At 36.6% G+C, this 21,706-nt stretch overlaps 1 protein-coding gene and 1 long non-coding RNA gene across 6 annotated transcripts in view; both read left to right on the forward strand.

The window, feature by feature from the left end:
- LOC135220737 (uncharacterized) overlaps positions 1-21,706 on the forward strand; it is a 221,278-nt gene that overhangs the window by 110,822 nt on the left and 88,750 nt on the right. The gene's annotated exons all lie outside the window — the stretch shown is intronic.
- LOC135220735 (gamma-butyrobetaine dioxygenase-like) overlaps positions 8,010-21,706 on the forward strand; it is a 19,541-nt gene continuing 5,844 nt past the window's right edge. For 4 of the 5 annotated variants that reach the window (XR_010315777.1, XR_010315778.1, XM_064258173.1 and 1 more), the window contains exons 1-8: positions 8,010-8,135; positions 17,648-17,751; positions 19,282-19,424; positions 19,999-20,183; positions 20,311-20,506; positions 20,633-20,860; positions 21,029-21,159; positions 21,489-21,648. Coding sequence is in view for 3 of the 5 variants with exons in the window: in XM_064258173.1 (XP_064114243.1) it covers positions 17,670-17,751; positions 19,282-19,424; positions 19,999-20,183; positions 20,311-20,506; positions 20,633-20,860; positions 21,029-21,159; positions 21,489-21,648 (1,125 nt within the window). In the remaining 2 variants the exon portion in view is untranslated. The remainder of the gene's footprint in view (positions 8,136-17,647; positions 17,752-19,281; positions 19,425-19,998; positions 20,184-20,310; positions 20,507-20,632; positions 20,861-21,028; positions 21,160-21,488; positions 21,649-21,706) is intronic. The other variant, XM_064258172.1, reaches the window with a different exon arrangement.

Consider the following 21,706-nt stretch of genomic DNA (forward strand, 5'->3'; position numbering starts at 1 on the left):
GGAAGCATTAGAGGGAAGGGCGAGAGGAAGTCCTAGAATAGAAAGCACAATTTGGGAGCGTTAATAGGAAGGGCCAGAGGAAGTCCAAGAATAGATAGTACAATTTGGATGCATTAGATCTAATGAATGGCTAGAGGAAAACCTATAATGGGCTGAATAAATTGTCTAAGAGCTAATGAAAGTAGGGAACCCAACGTTCTATAAGCGAAAGTAATGCCGTGTATTTATTAGTTAGTTAGATGTGCTGCTGTTGGTGAGTTTTTTCTCTTTGTGTACGTGTATTGTCCAGCAAAGCCTTCTAGGTCCAAAGTTTGCACTCGTCATCCAGGTCACCAGTTTGCCAAGCTGGATATATATATATATATATATATATATATATATATATATATATATATATATATATATATATATATATATATATATAGTGTCTATGTCTGATGTATATATAATACAGAAACATTTACAATTAACAGTCTTTCTACCGACATAATAAGACTAGATAAAACTTTAATTGCACAATTGAATATAACAGTTGCTCTACTAGTAACAAATAGAACTGGAAGACACTGCAAGAAGAGTTACATAATCTTCAAGTAACAAAATGTCACAAGAGGAAGTGTCCGACCGCGACCTTTTTGCCTTTGCCGTTAAACGGCACCGTAGCTTCCCATTATTATCTTATTTTTGTTTTCCTCTTCTGCTGTTTATCAGTCGCCACTTCCTTGATTCCTAGCTGGCCATAATAGATCAGCTGTTCCTAACGGACACGATGCCTTGAAAGCCGAAGTTTGGACCTGACTCTCAATACATTAGCCTTCGTCCCTGTGACAGCAAGAACCCTTAATGGAGTGCGTTTGATTGTTTAGGTCTCTCTCTCTCTCTCTCTCTCTCTCTCTCTCTCTCTCTCTCTCTCTCTCTCTCTCTCTCTCTCAGCGGGAAGAGGTAGTTGGGGACAGGTAGTGCGAGACATTTTTTCTTCTTCTTTTTTCTAGGTATTTAATTTTACATTCTATTACTCTGTTCTCTTGTTATGTACTGTTGAGTTTTCGCCTGTTCTCATTTACATGACCTCGAGTAAGGAACAACAAATAAGGCTATACGGAACTATACACAAGAGAATTATGCAAAATAAATGATGCTTCAAACCCAAACTCGCCTTTCTGTACTCCAGCTCCTCTGGGAGCAAGTTGCTCCATTCAAGGTTAGATAGTGGTTTTTATTTTGGTATTTTAAGGAAGATATACTTTAGGAGTCGCTCTCTGCTTAGAGATCATTTCTACTGACAATCAAGTGTTTTAAACCCTGTTGCCATGCTCGTTGCATGAGTAGCTATCTCGCAAGCCAAGGAGATTGATAGCAGTGGGTTTGAGTTTTTTTTCTACTCTCTCTCTCTCTCTCTCTCTCTCTCTCTCTCTCTCTCTCTCTCTATGAATTTGTATATATAACATATGCATGTATATATACATACATATGTTTAAGAAAATAAAAGGCCCATAAAACACTATTTGAACATCACAACCATGTATTTCGAGCACTGCCTTCTGTGCTCATGTTCGCTGGTAAAATATGGGCAGATGATGTCATTCATGAATATATATACAAAGCATATGAAAGGTCAAATAGGCCTTTAATTTTCCATTATCCCAAATCCATCGGGAGTTGACCGTTTAACGTATATACGTAAATAAAGAGGAGATGAAGCCGGAGTTTACAAGATACCGTGCAGCAATTGAAATGAGATTTCACGTGGGGTAGACGAGTAGATCCATCTCGCAAAGATTAGCAGTACACGAAAGATCAATGCGATGATCTTCAGAGAGCTCGGAAGTTTCTTACATATTAGGGATAAATCCATACTATTAACTGGAGTGGGGCAGAGCTGGTTTTCAAAAGTAGCTGTCCGTACAAAAGGAAGTTGCTCAAATCTGCTGTCATTAGTCAAACCAACAGCATGAACTTGTCAGGAGGACATTGGAAATCGGATGACACACCAGGGAATAGTTTAATTTCCATTCTTCCTGGGTCAACCGTCACCTGCTTACCATCAGAGACTTACTGCCACGCCTTCATATGCTTTGTATTTATATTCCTGTAAGACATAAGTCCATATTTTATTAATGAACAGAGGCACAGAAGGCAGCGCTCGAAGTATATGGTTGCAACGATCATATAGAGTTTTATTGGTCTTTGATCTTCATATTATACCGTTGTATTACAGTAAAAGACAGTTATATATGTATATGTACATATACATGTACTATACATATATATGAATATATGTATATATTTATATATATAATATATATATATATATATATATATATATATATATATATATATATATATGACTGGTAAAAATGTTTTTACAGCAGAATTCCATCTAATAAAAGGAGCCCATAAACAAAATATATTTTGGTGTCTTCATGAGCTCCTTTTTATTAGATATATATATATCTATATATATATATATAATATATATATATATATTATCTATTATATAGATATATATATATATATATATATATATATATATATATATATAATATCTAATAAAAGGAACTCATGAAAACACCAAAATATATTTTGGTTATATGTAAATATATATATATAATATATATATATATATATATATATATATATATATATATATATATATATATTTATTTGTGTGTGTGTGTGCGCGCGTGCCTGTCTATCTTTCCTGGCACAAAAGGAATACAACATCCGCAAAGGAATCCACTACACGAAGTTCATAATTTTCACGTTAATCGTTTGGGTACCAGAATTTATAATTAATCCAATATTTTGCTGCGTCGCAATAAATGAATGCATTTTTAATGACGAAGCAATTCGGAGACAGTCCAGTGCAGTCGACTTTCAATGCGAAGTAAATATCGGTACTCACATGCCCAACCCCTGAAGAAAATAATATTATATCACTTTGTAACTTGTTTACTTCTAAGTATTTACATTTAGTGTTACTACACACTCGAGTACTTTCAGGCCCTATCTGTGGCCTATTTTCAAGAGATGTATGGGATGTTAGCCTGGGTCAAGGCCCAGCAGTCTTCTGGCCGAAGACTGCTGGGCCCTGAGCCAGTATACATCCCAAACATCTCTTGAAAATGGGACACAGATAGGGCCTGAAAGTACTCGAGTGTGTAGTAAAACTAAATGTAAATACTTAGAGGTAAACAAGTTACAAAGTGATTTTGTGGGTTTCTTGGTTTCTTTTTCAATCTTCAGAAGAAAACTGAAAGAAGTTTTTGTTTGGTTCATTATATATTATATATATGTGTGTGTATATATACACTATGCATTAGGGGAAAGTTTGTTCATTATGGAGTCAGCCACAAACATTCTCGGTAGTGTTGTGGTAGTTGGGTACTTGGATGCCATTTCTTCTCACTGAGGTTCGAATGCCGGTATGAAGAATGGGCTTCATTCATTCTCAAATTCGGACTCAACGTTCCCACTGGGAAAAGCATCCCAAAATGTTAGGGTCCTAATCGAGGAATGAAGAGCCTACTGCGTTCTATAATATGGATTGCAGGCTGTCTGCGTAACTGAGTACATAAATACACGTGGAGGCACATGTTATTGATATACATATAGTATACATATATTAGGGAGAGTATCACCTAAAGTCAAGCTTATTCTGCACAGTCCTCTGTCGGAAATGGTTTATTTGTGTCGTGAATCAAGAAAAAGGCCTTAAATGGAGAAGACACTTGAGCATCACCAAATATCTTATCTTGCCATGACCCTAAGATTCCAAGACAAACGGAAGTTTAAGTTTTATACAGTCGCTTTAATCTTTCGTGTTACTTGCAAGGCAAATGACTCCAGATTCAATACATCAGATGAAAAATGCCATTAAATTGAATGCTTAGTTCCCGATGGCTCTCAAAGCGCGAAAGTTATATGACAGTTTACCTCAAAGTCTAGAGAATTCTCTAGACCTTGTTTATCTGATAATCGTCATGAAATATATGGAGTAGTACAAAGTGAATTAAATTTGTTTGGCGAAACTCTCAAGTTACCGTATATACGTAGTATACTTGTCCCAATTGAATCATTATAGAACGCGATTATTCATCCGTAGAGGCATTTGAAATTAATGATGCTTGACATCTAGTATTGAGACTGAATGTGATTCCATGAATCGTTTCTCCTTCCATCCCAAGAATCACCATCACTTACGGGACTAAATACCACATTTGGTTTGAACACTGATGCTGTTCAACATACAGACAAAATACCATCAAGCTTAGCCACGAGATCTTTACCGTAATCTGCCAAGAAGCACAATTATAGTCGTGGAAAAATTAGGATTGTGCCATCATGCCGACACATTACTACAAGAAACAGCGCAGCCTCTTTTTTGATGGACCAAGTTGAACTTCTCTGACTTTCCAGCTGATACGTCTATAATACTATTCCTATCTTGTTACCCAATTATAATCACTGATCTTGGAGTTACATTTCAGCTTGAGTAATAAGAAGATAGTATTCTGAGACATGTAATTGAAGTACGCATGTGTACACACAACACAATTCAATCATATGTGAGTTTTCAAAACTCCACATTTTATTTAATACACTTAAAAAATTAAGGTAACAAAATTATCCTATTTCTGTCCGTCCTGTATTTATGACAGAATACATAATATAATTATCAAAATATATTTTAAATCTTTGTGCTGGTGACATGAGCACGTGATTTAAGGCTTTGATTTTTTTATGCAAAACGTGTCCCGACTTATATGAACTGTGTTTTCAATGAGTTCAAGAAATGCATTATCAGCCAAGAAGTTCCTTGAAATGTTGCTTACCTTATCACTTTCACTTTTCTGGTATTTGAATGCTATTATGCTAGTTTGATGCAATGATACATTTTTACCTGCGACTTACTGGAAGTATTGTATTGTTCTTCATTGCATTGTGGTCTCTTTCAACTGTTCCTGTAATAACGACTCACATGACATTTTGCCGTGAAAAAAATTTGTTTACGACCTACTTCATAGTTTTAACCGTTGACGTTCCCTAGAGATCTTCTTTATCCCCAACCAGGTGATCTCCAACTCTGACCGTATCAGGTATATGATCTGCATATTTCACTCTTAACAGTTTCCCTGTTTTTGCTTGACTGTAAACAGGCGGAGAAGAATGCAAAATCTCGTAGATCAGGGAGAGTTTGTGTGTGTGAGAGAGAGAGAGAGAGAGAGATTTTAGTTATTTTTCCATTATGGATGCGAATGTTTCTTGTGCAGTATTTTGTTTCTTTGACGTTACTTTACAAATACTTTTTATTACATCCTTAGAAATACTAGCAATAAGGAACAGGAGCACACAGCTGGCTTAATGCCAGCTGAGTCAAACAACAATAACCAGTAAATTCAAGTTAAAGCACGAATCCGCGAACAATGGTGCTGGTCCTTTGTCGATTTTGGTTAAAAGAAAAAAAAAATCTGAGAATGACGTAGAATGATAGTTCCTAATTTGTTTTTCTCGGAACCCATCTTCTTCCCCTAATCGAAGCGTCGTCGTTTAAAAAAAGATCCCAATGAACTGTTGCATCTTACACAAAGTACGACGTTGTTTGTATATACTAGTAAACTGCAGGCAGAAACCACTTGAATGAGGTTTGCTTGCCACACCTGAGGAAGCTGTTCTTACCCAAAACTTCTTGGCGGAGAAAAGCAATATCGTCGTGAAGCCTAATTTATTTATTGATTGATTTTTACTTTCTCTTCCTTGTTTTTGCGCTTCCAGAACCTCCATTTCTGCAGAAATGTCTGAAATAAGCTTGCGTATATTTTCCATCTGTATTCTGATACCCATAATCAGTATCAGTTACGGTCTGGACCGAGCCTACCGTGGAATGCCAGAGATAAGTCTGCACCGTGAAGAGAACAGCCAGCAGATCCAGAATTAATAAATAAAGCTCGATTAGAATAATGATAAATTTCGAGTTCATTAACATATACTAAATCAGCTGTGAATTCACTCATATTGTGATATGGTAGCGCAGTCAAGAGAGTCGACGAAGAATAAATAGAGACGATGTCACCATAAATGTTAGCGAATTAAAGAAGCAGAAATCTTTTCCTGTTCTTTCTTGAGATGAAGCCAGCCTCGGGCAGCCCGTAAAAATCTTTGCCTTCTTTTGAGATCTTTAGAAGCTACAGTGATTCTTGGAAGGCTCCGATGCGTAAAAAGCTTGTAGCGAACAATAAAAATGACGTAGTTCCCGATCTCCATTAACCTAGAAAACGATAGAAAAAACCGTCATATAAAAAAAAATTACTATTCCAGGACTTACCTGGTGACGTATTCATTAAACCCATGAACTTAGATGTGGTTTATAAAATCATAGTCATTTTTGCACTCAAATACCATTAATACTTCCACTTTACCTGAAATAAAGAATATTATTATTAATGCTGCTGCAGTATCAGTAACGATAATAACTGTTACAAGGTTGCATAGGGATCTGATCTGAGCTGAGCAAGACAGTACTATTATTATTATTATTATTATTATTATTATTATTATTATTATTATTATTATTATTATTATTATTATTATTATTATTATTATACTAGCTGGAGGCGGGCAACTGTAGGCCGGCATTGTGTGAACCGTAATATCGTCGTTATTTTTCATCGTAGAAGAAAAGTAAGAGCATATTTGGAATCCCCGTGAAAAGTTCTATCAGATGTTTTTTATTTTTCCTCTACGGATAATAATAAAGACCATCCCCTCTAAAACATACATGCATGGTCCTACCTTGGCTCAGTTCGGTCCAGTAGTTACACCGTCCATAGAGAATGTACATACATACTAGTACGTAGCCCGACCATCAGCTTTATAAGTATTATTATATTTATTATTATTATATAGAAAACGAACCCTACTTTTATAGAACAGGCCTATTGGGACCATTGACTTGAAATTTATAGTACCTCCAAAGAACATGCTGACATTTTATAAACATGAAATCTACAGTGGGACATGAATGATATCTATATCATTTTGGTCGTTAAGCATTGCTACTATGTCTTATCTTCTGAAGACGGTGTGTCGTGAGTCAAGTTTTTCCGTAAATCAACCAAGGAATGAGCTAGAATGGCCAATTCGGTGTAGAAGAATTACAGACCGCTTTCCTGAGGGTGCTTTGAGCTTTGTAAATGCAGCGTGATCAATCTGAAATGCCGATTTTTCTGGTCGTAATTACTGGCCACTTACTTTACAGTACCGTATAGGCGACTTGTATGTAATTAAAATCACCTAGTTTACTATACCAGCCTCATCTCGGTTTTGTCATAGGGCTTCATCTACCTATATATGACTACTCCTTTCGGGGTTCTCTATTATACAATATCGGTACCTTTTTCACGGACAACTGTCACTACGTGGTGTTGCTGAATATAGCTTATAAAAAGGGCTTTTGATGAAACGTCATATGTTAACTCCTGTTACGTGTTTGAGTTCATATGAAAATTAAGATCGCTCGTGAAAACAAGATATTTGGTTCTTAATTACTGGAAAATTGAAAGACAAAATATATATGAATAATTCATTGTAATTGCCGACTATCAATCATTATGTATTTGCAAGATTCCAGGGTAAGACTGCTACTGTTACGTAAGCATAAATAATACTGGAGATAATGAAGTACCAGCGACGTGATCGAAGTGAGTCTAATGTCATCTGTAAGTCCTGAATATTGTTTTTGAAGGAGCTGTTTACCTTTCTTCAGGTGAGCGTAGGCATTCCATGAGCGCCACTTTCCATGACGTCACAGACCGGTAGATGCACCTATTCTTTAGTAGTGTATGGAAATGTGGAGACTATCTTCAACCATATCTTTCGTACATGTATTTATAATAACTTACGATAAGTCAATATGGAAATTAGTTCCATGCATGCGCATCACGACCAGAAAATAATCACTTGAGGTAACTCGTGCAGCGGATTCTTGAAATCAGACAAAATGATTCGTGGCAACTCACATTAGTCGTATATATGCCGAGTTACAGACGCCTTGTGACTCATTCTCTGGTTAGTGATCAAACCTTTTTGAAGTGCGGCAACTCCGACAGAACAGTTTTACTTTAGGCTTCTGTAAGGTAATTTCTGAGTACTTGTTTACATAGTATATATTTTATATATATATATGTATGTATGTATATTGTAGTTTGGGTTTTTATATATAGCGTTCTAATGACATTTATAATCTCCTATACCGATTATTACTAGGCCTATTACGTTAACAGCGAATGTTGACGCGTGTTCTTAAGAAAAACTTCTAATTTACGAATTGGATCGCCAAACGTTAGTCATTTACGATGCTGCAATGAAGTTTTTTTAAATTAATATTCTGGCATTTCGGCAGGTGTAACTAAACGCGAGTTAGCTTATATTAGATATTCGAAAATTGCACTGATAGCCCACATAAATTGCAGTTATAATTGCAGGTGTATTTATATATCCTGTGTGGGCCTTACACATGCAGTAGTTTTGGAGGTACATGTAAATTAGTATGTATGAACATTTTATACATGCAATATATGTGTGTCTTCCCCTTCGGACAACATATATGAAAATATATTAACTCCGAGGTAGAGCGAATTGGATATTAAAGAACATTTTAAGCTTAATGCATGTTCATGAATCCTGGTGATAATATATATATATATATATATATATATATTATATATATATATATATATATATATATATGTAATATATTTACACATAATACGCGATTGTTATATGTGTGCCTTTTATGTAAATATCAGCTCTGGTAGGGAAAGGAAAAATAAATCGACTACCACCACTATTAATACTAACATTCTTATCGCTTCTCTTCAGATTTAGTTTTTGTAGCTGCCATCAATTAATAATCGTAATACTAATTTTATGTATTCTGACCTCATTAATTTCGAGTTCTCAGTTAATTCCTGAACCCCACCTCTTTATTTTTTTTTTTAATTTTTTAGATAGAGATAAGAAAAAAACGGGGGAAGTGGGAGTGGCAGTCGAACCCGAAATCCTGTGTTACTCAGTCAGAGATAAACACTATTTCTCGTTTGGTGATCTCGTAAGGTTGGAGACATTAGCGTCTCATCTTTTCTTGCTTATGTGTTCGTGTGTTTATACAAGTAACGGTTAATGCAGATGCAGTGCAATGATCTGAATATGCGCATCACATTTTTAGGACTGATTACGTATTCACACAGCACCCTTTATCGTTTATTGGATGCACATTCTGACTTCGTAATTTCAGTAGAAGTACATATGTAGCGTCTGTTCTCTACTGCCTGCTTGCGTGCGTGAACCCTGAAATCTCCTGGGATGTTCAGGCTTACGCTGTAGTCTATCTGAACTGGGTTCTTTATTTCCTCCGGTATTCTGGGGATGTGCAGGAGAGGTAGGGGGAGGGGGGTTGCTCCTTTGGCATTATCGGGGTATTACTGTTCCTCCCGTATAATTTACTGACATTCCGAAAGGTCATCTTATAACCTACCTGACCATGGGGCCCTGGAGCAGTCGAGAGCTTTGGTTTATAATTTTTTTTTATTTCTTATTTTTTAGGAACTTGTACTTGAAGGTCAGAGGAAACGAAGGTATGCAAGTTTTTTTTGTAAACCTTATAGTAGATCAGATAATTAATATCATAGTAGATTATTCGAGTGGTCAAAGTGCCTTTCACATTTTAGTTTTTCAGAATTTAAAGTTTCTGTGAAGCTAAGAAGCATCGTGGAATTTCCTGTTTTGAAGGTTGTCATGATATTCGATGTGTAGAAACAACATGCTTTGCAAACAATTGTTTTTACAAACGCATGAGCACAAAAATGCGCTGACGTCCTTAACACTAAAGTGATTGCTGATGCATTTTCTTCACAGTGTATCGATGCGCGCGCGTTCGTGCGCTTGTATGCGAGTATGTAAGTTGTGCGCATCAGAGCATATTTACGTGTTGCCCCTCTTCGGTCACCAACGTCCTGACCTCTAGATAACCTCAGCGGTTATCTTCTTGGTTTTCCATTCATGAATGTGCGCACGCACAACCTGAAATCCGCTAATGACACTTATCTAATCGTACCTTATTTTCCACGTCGATGAAGACACCACGGCGCATGTGTAGATCGGCACAAACACGAGACTTCGAGGTTGTTGATAACATTGAATAAAAACAGGATATGCGAACCCAACGCCTTTTTACGGAGGTTAGCCGGTTTTATGTTGTTACTTTGAAACTTGCTTTTGATATCAAGGGAAGGAAAATGGTGAAAGGAAAATCTGTATTACAGCAAAGGATATAAAGTAATTTAATTTTCTTTCATTCCACGTTAATCATTTAAACTAAGCTTTATATGCGATCCAGTGGCATAGCTGGCATTACATCAGTGGCGGCGCCTAGGTAGGGCCAAGATATATTTTGGGGGCGCCAAAGAAAATAACGTAAAACTAATGTACCAAATCTGTAATTAGTAAAATATACTATCCATGTGAATGAAGCAAAATAATAGTATTAGTAAGTAGTAAACCTGAATTTGAAATGATAGAGGTCAATTTTCAGTTAATTTTCAACTTTTACAATATGCATATGTATCAAATACTGTAATGTAAATAACCTTAAATTCAACACTAGCCTAATTTCTGTTATCAAGTTTTAATTTTCAACTAAAGTATGATATCCTTGTCATGCAAACATATCAAAATGGTGCGTTTTGTAAACGTGGTTGAAAGTCGCTTTCGATCGTTGTAGGATATGATCGCTAGGGCAAGAATATCTGCTTTTGACCACCAGAGGGTTCAAGTTTACCTATAAAGGGCATTTCGCCTGGGGCGCCAAGCAACTGACTGGTTGGGCCCGTGGGCCCCCCTGGCCCCGCATAGCGACGCCACTGCTGCGTTCATCATTTTGAATTGAAGTTTTGTGAAGTCGGGTAGACTTAGTGGCGGACTTGACAGTCTGCAAATTTCGTTTTGGCCGATGAGTAAATTAGGCAAAATGCAAGATCTTGAATGTTTCATTTCATTTCGGCAACTTCAGCGGATACTTCTGATTTATTTTAGCTTGAATTTCCAAACAAAGGAAACAGTGTCACTGAATCCTGCGAGATTTGAGTTACATATCACCTATCAGAGCACCTTGGTTTTCGAAGCTTATTTTGACGATAAATACCAAGAGGAGGATGTTCCCTTCGTCTGATACTTTCATGGAACCCTAATGCCAAACTGGCTCCGATATGATGCCAGGTCAGCGTATATATCAAGAGAGTTTTCTGTTTTTAGCTAATTAGAACCAGTTCCGATTGACTTCGGGCTCGAACATCGTCGTGTGGCAAACGCTCGTGGCATATATTCACTTCGCATACAGATCATACAGACTATACAAAAGTACGTTCTGTTATTTCGAACACGGAAGTTAACATTGTTATGTCTGGTCAGTATCAAGGTCCATTCATACAAACGGTTGCCAAACTCCGTCGACACAGTGGGCCTGTGTCGACGGAGTTTGACCTTACTGGGGGCGGGGTGCCAGGGTCATGGTTGGTACCCCTATGTATACGTAGTATATCTGTGTGTGTGTGTGTGTGAAATATGTTAAAGAGAAATGAGAAGCCCAGGTCCCGGAGAAACTATGGCCGAATAATAAAAGTAAACTTCATTTGAAATCATCATCTGATATAAATAAACACACTGGACGGTTATTAGAAATTTGAACAGATATGTTAATAACATTAGCTTTGAATATTTACTTGCGCACGAACTGATTGTGCAAACCTTATACGTCAAGGAGCCTGCTGTTGCAAAAGTTGTCTAATCAAGATTTCGAATTCGAAGAACTCAAAAGAAGAAGAAGAAAGTTCATTTCATAGACGTGTCTCTTTTTCTTCATCTTTTTATTTGGGAACCTTAGATAATATAATTTTGGATCTAAAAAAAATAAAAAGCGTTCAAAGTGGACCTAGAATAATTTGTCAACCTTTTTGCTCAGCACAGTACTGGAAGATAGACCGCTATTTTTGATAGATCACTGCAATTCAAGTTGCAAATAGGAACCTTGTTATAAAGGCTGGAATCTCTCTCTCTCTCTCTCTCTCTCTCATCGATGTGTTCTTGGTGAAAGTTGACCCTGAAGACTTACAATTAACTCCACAGCATGTTCTAGGCGGATCTCGTGTATGCATTGTACACACGGAAAACACATTTTCTATCTGATCTATTTTGCATTTCTTTTCGTCATATCATCATCGATTTTATTACTGTTATCAAGTGTTTACTTTCCAAACAACTAGGCCTTTTGAATTCGACGTAGTTGTTTTAGTTTAATATCGTCCAGAACCCATGAGGAGTCATTTCTACATAGATAAATGTCCTATATCCATCCAGATGTCTAGAGTTTATACCCTGTGGATCAGCTCTTACTTTACTGCAACTCGGGGAACAGGTCCTACTATTTTAGATGGCCGTTGGAGAGTATGTGAGTGGGCTCTTCGGGAATCATCTCGAAATATTCGGCGGCATTCTGTTCTGAAGGATGACGCTCTTTCGTAGGAGACTCGTCATTAGAAATACCTCAAGACTTGGTAGGATTCTCAGTTTGTGTCCTGTCACTGAGGCGTTGAAAATGTGAGATAAGATATGCGCTATCGTAATTACACGAAATTTCAAGTAGACTCTGGGCAACTTTTTCAGAAATCTTTTGACCAAACAGTTAACCGCTAGTTGTAAATTTATATAATTGTATTTTGTAACACCAACAATATATTTTTGATACAGAAAACCTTTTCCCCTTTTTGATGACATATATGTAAAAACTTTAAAGCATATTGTCTGTTAGTACAGTAACATTCATGTAAAATATTACTATCCGTTATTTCAAGATGCAAACACATTGTTGTTTGAGACTTGCTAATACGCAAACCAGAGCCATTTGAAGGATGTTGTGCGACTTAACTTCGATAAGAGAAAATGTTCACTCTAGAGTTACAGCTGTTTACAATGTAAGTAAAGCGACTATTAATAGCAACAATAAACAGATAAGATGCGTGACCAAGTAGGCCTATCGTAGGTTATAAAATTTCACTCCCAATTGAAATGTGAATTTTGACATTCAGATCCTGGTAATTCCATGCACTTAATAGGAAATAAATAGAAGCATATAGTTTATATAAAAAAAATAAAACTAGACCTTGGTGCAAGTACATATTTTTTTTTATAAATGTTGCAACATGCATATCAGAAGAGGCGAAAGTCCTTACCATTATATGTAACCTTCTTTCGCAGTAGAAGCTCTTCCCACCTCTGTGCCTTCAAAATAAAGACACAAAGGTGGGCACAAATTTACATATACAAGTGCTCAGAACTCGTATGCAATTAATAATACAATAACCATTTGTGGATTCACCAAGGTGTCAGTGTACACGAGCTAAGGCAAGGACTTTGCAATTGACTTCAAGTAAAAGTGGCAGTCTTAGAAAAAGAACTCCAAGGTTTACTTCCTTTATTTGTCTATGCTTCGCCGACATGAAAAAAAGAAGAGAGAGGGAGAGGTGTAGTCCTTCTACAGTCCTTGGTGTACACAGTAATATATTTTATGCCCCACACTGCTTTTTGTCCAACTATCCGTTCGTTTCCAACGTCAAATGAAGTATTTAATTCTGTGTGTATGAGATGTAAACATGCTGTCAGGTATAAGTCTCGAAAAAATCCAAGTAACAAAATTCTAGCTCGCTATAGACCATGTCATTTCACCCTATGCAAGTAATATTAATTCTCTCTCTCTCTCTCTCTCTCTCTCTCTCTCTCTCTCTCTCTTGTGGTAAGCGAGTCAGATCCTACAAATCATGGCGTGGCCGTGGAATGAGCCTACATTTCTTTTTTTAAGTCATCACGTTATCACCAGGTGAACAAAGGGTGCATTTCATCACCCACTAGGAAGTTGGGTGTTCACATGTTGGAAGCTGTCCATGGGTGATCACGTGTTGGAAGCTGTCCACGTGGTTGTCAGCTGAGAAAAAGGGAGGGTCTATACTCAATGTTTCACTATAGGATGTCCTCTGAAAGTAGTAGTCTACCGGGGACTTTACCTCCCTTCCTGATAGTGGTAGTCTTAACAAAAAGTTGCTTCTCTTCTCGAGTACTTGTTTTTCCTACGGCGATACCAGTTGGTTTACTTCTTGGATTATTCACCAATTGCCGTGCCTACAACACACCCACTTGTTACCCCCAACCACCCCGCTACATGGGGCTCTTACTTCCTTATAAAGCTGCTCGTCTTCTCGAACGCCGATTGGACGTTTGGAAACCACTCCCCCTGTATGACTAGTTTCGCTTGGAATTAAAATTGAGGACCAAGAAAACTGTAACGATGCACCGATAAGGAATTGCCGTAAGAAGGGACACAAATGCGTTTTGAATTTGCTATGGAACGTTTCGGAACATCTGATAAGTACTTGGTCAAAAATCAAGAAATTCGAGGGGCAATGGAGACTAGCTTTGCCATGCTCATTTAAATTTGCCTGTTTGTTTCACTTTGCTCATGTTTCATACATTACAGTATCTTTTAGCTTGTTTATGATATGAAATTGAACTGAACTGAAGAAAGCTGTTTCGTCTTCCTCCCCAACCTTTCGTCTTCTTTCAAACTTAGAATGGTTGGGCTAGATAGCTGTAAGGTTACATTGTAATTGGATTTCTTATTTTTTCTTTAATCTCTGTGACTTCATAGTTACCAGAGTGCACGCTTGCTTCATGGCCGATCAGTGTCCATGCCTAAAACGTCCAGGTTTTTAGGCAGGTCATCGCATCCTTAACTAGAAGCGTAAGCTCGTTTAACCTGCTGCTAAATCTCAAGGTTAATATACTAAAAGAAAGAAGATGGGCTGCCTCACACGCAGATGTTCATTCATGGCCTTTTCTCAGTTCAGATTTTACTCATTCATCAAAGCTGCCCTAGAAACCGTTCTGGAATTGAATTGCATACCATCGGCTTTCGTGTTTCTTTGGTTTTATGCTTTATTTTATTATTATATAGTTGAATCTAGCAGTTCGAATACGTAATAAGGGAACGAGAAGTAATGCACGCACACTATATATATATATATATATATATATATATATATATATATAGTATATATATATATATATATATATAGTGTGTGTGTGTGTGTATTATGCATTGTCTTCCCAGCTTTTCAGCAAGGGGTAATAAATGTAAATATGCATCACCTTTTTGTCATAGTCTTCACATTATAGATAGATGGTAGACAAATATATAATCATTCTTCTGTCATAAAGATAAGGTAATGATTTGAGAGTAACCAGTCTTCGATTTCCTCCAGGGCCCCTAACTAGTAGCTCAAAGATTACATTGGGCCCATGATTTCATATCGCCTGTATATCAGCATCGTATTTAATGAAGGGTTAGGTGTCAACAGTATTAATCCTATGATTCCATACTGAGGTCTTTGATAATATTCACCCAAGGAAGAACCAGTACGATGTAAACGATTAATACAGACAGAGTACAAGAACAGTGCAGAATAAGGACAACCGGTTTCAGTCTTGTCTTTAAAGACAAAACTACAAAATTATCATACCTTTTACCTTTTGTGCGATAATTCCCGTGTAAAGCATTCGTCCTCAATAACCTCCCTGGCTGAACTCGATAGAACTCTTTCGTCTTGGGTACTACAAGGGGACAGCTGAGTCTGAGCTGACTCAGGCGAGGAATTCAGATGTTATCAGTCAGACCCAAGTCTGGTTCGTGACGGAAAATTCTCTGTCGAACCGTTCGACGTGAATTTCGTTAATAGAAATTGTCGTAGGTTCTTTAATGTTCTGAAAATACGTTAGACATTTTGCTGCTGTTGCTACTACTGTAGCCTAATTTGTGTGCATACCATATTCTAATAATGCTCTAGGAATTCATAGGTAGCATAATAGGTTAGTAATAATTGTAATACTTATAGAAGCAATAATATAATTTCCACTCAAGAGCATTGAAGAGCATGCGTAGATGGCAACGGCAATTAGGAAATTTAATTTTTTTTTCTTAATAAAGGAAGGTCAGTGAACATTTTGGTACACCTCTTCCAGTGAGTCTAAGGAAGTTGCTTAACGGAGTCCCAAGAGTACTTTAGCGAGGTTGGCAAAGTGCCCACGCTTTCTCTCTCTGTCTGGAAGTCATGCGGATGTCTTCTGGCATCCACGTGATGTGTAGTCTTCCACCCACAAAAGTCATTAGGCTTATGACTCCTCGCCTTATTCGTTGTGTCTGCTTAGCATCACTCATTTCAGATATGACCTTGAAAATGTTACAGAGACTGCTGCTCAAAGCTAAGAATCCCTTACCTTCAAATCTGCTTCCAAGTGTTTATGTCAATAGTTGTTCTTGAAGGTATTATCAACTATCAGGCGGCGACGACCACGTTTCCAACCCAACTGTCCTTAGGCACGTGAAGAATGAAACACGTGATCTTAAAAAAGAAGATTAGCGAACCCACTATTTTTCAAGACAAGATTATACCACTTTGATTTATATATATATATATATATATATATATATATATATATATATATACATTATATATATATACATACACACACACACACACACACACACATATATATATATATATATATATATGTGTGTGTGTGTGTGTGGTGTGTGTGTTTGTGTGTATGTATATATGATATATATATATATATATATATATATACATACACACACACACACACAACACACATATATATATATACATGTACATATATATATATATATATATATATATATATATATGTGTGTGTTGTGTGTGTGTGTGTTGTGTGTGAATGTTAAAAATGTTCTGTTACAACAGAATTCTATCTAGTAAAAGGAGCCCATGAAAACGCCCAAATTTAGTACTTAATTTCTATATTTTGACGTTTTTACGGGCTCTTTTTATTAGATATACTTATGTACATAAATTCTTCCATTAAAACAGGATGCGTCTCAAGTATAAAAGGCTCATTACAACACTGGTTTAAAGCTTTAAACCAATGTTTTAATGGGCCTTTTATACTTGAGGTTTTATATATATATATATATATATATATATATATATATATATAATATATATATATATATATATATAAATCAATCAAAGTGGTATAATATTGTCTTGAAAGAGAGTGAGTTCGCTAATCTTGACATGATCCATAAAAACTATCAACATGTCATAGCTTGTTGTGCAACTCTGCCATTCGTGACGGATTCAGTTGTTACTCAGTAAATGCAAATTTCAGTCACATTGACGGAATAGTTTGCTGTCGAGTAACGAGGATCGTAAAGTTCCTCAAGTCACTTGAGGAAGAACAATAATTATTCCGGGAAGGATTTTTTGCGCAAATTTGTCCCGAGCTAGGAATAATGACAGCGGTCGTTATCCTGAAAATGCAAGTGACTTTAGAAATGTATTGCTGAAAATGAAGGTCTTCAAACATAACTACAAGAGCAGCAGGACAAGACTGGCGCTGGTAGCTTGCTCACTTTTCTTGTGCAACGTACGTTTAGGGAAAGTTACCATTGTATACTGACTTGTTCGTTTTTGTGCAGGTGCAATAACTATGTTTTGTTTTCCAGGTGACTACGAATATTGCGAAACATGGCAATGCGGTCTTCAATGTTGCTCCTACGGCGTGTGGTTGTTCCGACGATACAGCTTTCAAGACCCATACATACTAGACGTAAGTACATTCTCTTTCTCTCTCTCTCTCTCTCGAACACCTCAGAGCTTTATTATGTTGTGTATGATTGTAACGCGTATGTCATTACTTATTTAAACACCGTGACTACAACTTCGTGGTCCTGATATATAGTGTACCTACCTTACGGTCCGAATTTGAAAACCATATAATTGGATATTACCTCAGATATATATTTTATCTTTGAATATTTGTGGCTGTTTGTGCGTATTCATTCCACCTGAGAGTGCGAAGGATACCCGGACACGTGATGTCTGTCTGTCTGTCTGGAGGTCATAACAGCCTCTCGCTCCTCAAGCTTCAAAGGTCAACTAGAAATATTGTACAGCCATATTTTGTTCGCGTGAGCTCTTTGACATTCGTCTCTCTCTCTCTCTCTCTCTCTCTCTCTCTCTATATATATATATATATATATATATATATATATATATATATATATATATATATATATATATATATATATATATATATATATAAAGGTATAAACCACGAAGGAAAGATAAACAACGGAGTTTCTGCAAGATCTTTCGACTCAACGTCCTTTACTTAGCAGACAAACTGACATACATGAGAAACTGAAAGTACAAGGAAGGGTCGTATAAGTGATAGGTAGGGATTATAAGGAGATTAGTACCTATACTCTGTTTTTTTCCATCTGTCCATCCGCCTGTGGTGTATGCTTATGGTAACACTGCGTCCCGGGCTTTAGGTAGTTACATTCAGCTTACATTCAACAATGATAATAATATCCTATTTCAAATATTAACGGTGTAATTAGCATACAGTAATTTATTAAAACACTTTTCAGTTGCAAATGTACACCCAGATATCCTTTTAATTACCTAAAACTTACACATAGCGTAATTATTAAAAGCCGGGGACGCAGTGTTACCATGTGAAAACACCACAGGCGGATGGAAAGATGGAAAAAACAGAGTATAGAATCCAACACTCCTGGAGAATGAGTAATCTTTCTAAACAAGCATAAACATGGGTACAACTTAAGAATACATATATATATATATATATATATATATATATATATATATATATATATATATTATATATATATATATATATATATATGTGTGTGTGTGTGTGTGTGTGTAATATATATATATATATATATATATATATATATATATATATATATATATATATATATATATATATATATATATATAAACGAAGAAAAACCAAACAGTAAACGACCAAATTATGTTCAAAAGTACTACTATAGCAAACTTTTGTTCCGTAAACATTTCTATTGATCTTGTACTTTTTATCACTGAAACATTATATTTCTATAATCTTATATCAGTGTAACTTGCAGCAAGCTTTAGATCCCATTCTGACCTTGCATAGTAATTAGATCTAATATTATCCATACATTTGGATAATGATATGCAACATGAGGTTGCCAGTTTACTCTGTACTTAAATTTAAGCAAATTACATGTTTCTTTTTTAAGCATTTATTTTTACGCCTACATTGTTCTTTATTCGATCACAGGTAAGTCTACTATGGTATCGCCAGCACTGAGGACGGATATAACCGGGAACGCGCCTGCCATTACTTCTGCTCTTCCCGCTCAGCATCTGACAGCAAAGGTCATTTTTGACGGGGAAAGAACGGCTGATTTCAAATATATATGGGTAAGACTGATCGTGCATCTTTGAGTTTATGAATATTCATTATTTTTCTCACAATTCAGTCATTTTCTCGAGAAGGAGAAATTGGCCATCACCGTCATTAGCCATCTTCTGAATCGAACATAATTTTGCGCGATTTGGTTTCATACGCTAATTCAGAGAAGCATCACTAGAATCACATCGACTTTCGCCACATACTACACTGCCGTTGACTATCCCTCCCTTCCTCTGAATAAAAACAACATTCTCACACACATGAGAATTTTCAACCTGTATTACAATCACTTTTCGGTATCGTTATTATTTCGTTTATAGTAGGACTGAACCAGTTCAAAGATCTCAGCTACTTTTATCTCCAGCAGTACAAATATTTTACCAGTTTTACGTTCTGAAGAGACGATATAACTTAGACTGCGTTGTATTACCTATATTTGAAAACATGTCAGCATGCTGAAGTCAGTCAACTTGGAAATATGCAGTTTTAGGGATCAGTAGGACTAAATTAAAAATAATCTCTTATGTTCTACTTTACGAGTTTAACAGTGGACTACTATTATCTCATTGTAAATCTTTTCAGTTACGCGACAACTGCCAGTGCTCCCAGTGCATTGATGCAAGCACCAAACAAAAACTGGTTGACTCTCCAACACTCGATGTGCACGTCAAGCCCCTATCCCTAACCATTAACCAACTTGGCAGGCTGGAAATTAATTGGAGGGAAGTGACTGGGGAGATCCACACATCAGAATACGACCCTGCTTGGTAAATTTATAAGTGCTTCTAATACTGTAAATCTGTTTGATATCAGTGGTTGGTAAAATTATATGACTTCTTAAGTGTTTTCTTGAGTTCCATATTATTTGTCTTGAATGCATCTTCGCAACTTCAGGCTCTTCAAGTATGGCCAGTCTTTCATGCACAACAACTTCGAGAGCGACACCACGGATATGGAACTGCACACTGCCAGACCAGAGTATGAGCTCTGGGATCGTACAACCATCTGGGCCAACTTCCCTGAGCTCTCTTACAAAGAGTTTATAGAGACAGAAAGTGGCCTGTGCACTTGGTTGGATATGTTTTATAAAGTAAGTTACCTCCGATTAAATATTTCAGTAGTCGCTCCTTTTTTCCTGTTTTGTAATATCATCGAATAGTGAAAAAACATCCATCTCTCCCTATTTCCTGCATGTGATCCCATGTTATTCTTTCAGTACGGCGTCGCTGTTCTTCGTGGTGTTCCTACAGAAAAGAACAAGATCATTGATATTGTCAAAAGATTCGCCTACATTAAAGAGACGCAGTATGGCCAAACCTTTGATGTCATCAATAAGCCTGTAGAAGGCTCCCACTTAGCTTATACCGGATTACATTTGGCTCATCACACAGACATGAACTACAGAGAAAAATCGCCTGGCATGCAACTCCTCCACTGCATCAAGGTACCTTTCCATTAAAGAATCCTTTTAATTATAAGAAGAGTCCAGCTGCTGTGTCTGATTATCTTATCAATAAAAAATGGTAATACATATCAAGATGCTACAAATCTATAGATCGATATCTGCCCTAAACTGCAGAATTTTCAAAATATTTACTTTCGGTTCTCGTAGGCTAACGATCCCAAGCTGACAGGCTCTGATCCTGGTGGCCGTTCATTCTTTGCTGACGGATTTCGTATCGCACGATGGCTGGAGGAAAATGAGCCTGCTGCATTCCATGTGCTGACATCAACTCCCATCAGGTACTTGGATAAATTAAAATAATTTAATCTCGACGCATTACAGAATTTGCGGAAAGTATTTTTGTGTAATGAATGATACAAACTATTATAACTTACAAGTTCTTGTTTCCTGGTAAATGTTTGATTAGCATTGTATCTGAAATGTAAGACTTGTCTAGGACGCTCGGATGCAACGACCTTTTAACAAACACTTTCTTTTTTTCGAGTAAGACGTTAAGTTGATTTGAATATTATGGTACTGTTAAAAGTAACATGACTTTTCGTTAATTATCACGTCATTGTGTATTACCATGTACAATATAAAATGTTCATCAGAATCTTCTCTTCAGATTTTCTATCAAGAACGATGGTCAACAGTATTCCGCAATCTGGCCAGTTTTGTGCACTAACAGTAATGGTGACGTAACAGAGGTCCACTACAACAATAGGACCATGAAGCCTCTGCAAGCACCTACTCACGTGGTTACGCCTTTCTACCATGCCTATAAGGTACAACACTCTTACTTTAACGTGATTAATTCTTTCTTTACTATTGGAGAATATGTTG

This window comes from Macrobrachium nipponense, chromosome 2, assembly GCF_015104395.2.
Source record: "Macrobrachium nipponense isolate FS-2020 chromosome 2, ASM1510439v2, whole genome shotgun sequence".
Taxonomy (NCBI): domain Eukaryota; kingdom Metazoa; phylum Arthropoda; class Malacostraca; order Decapoda; family Palaemonidae; genus Macrobrachium; species Macrobrachium nipponense.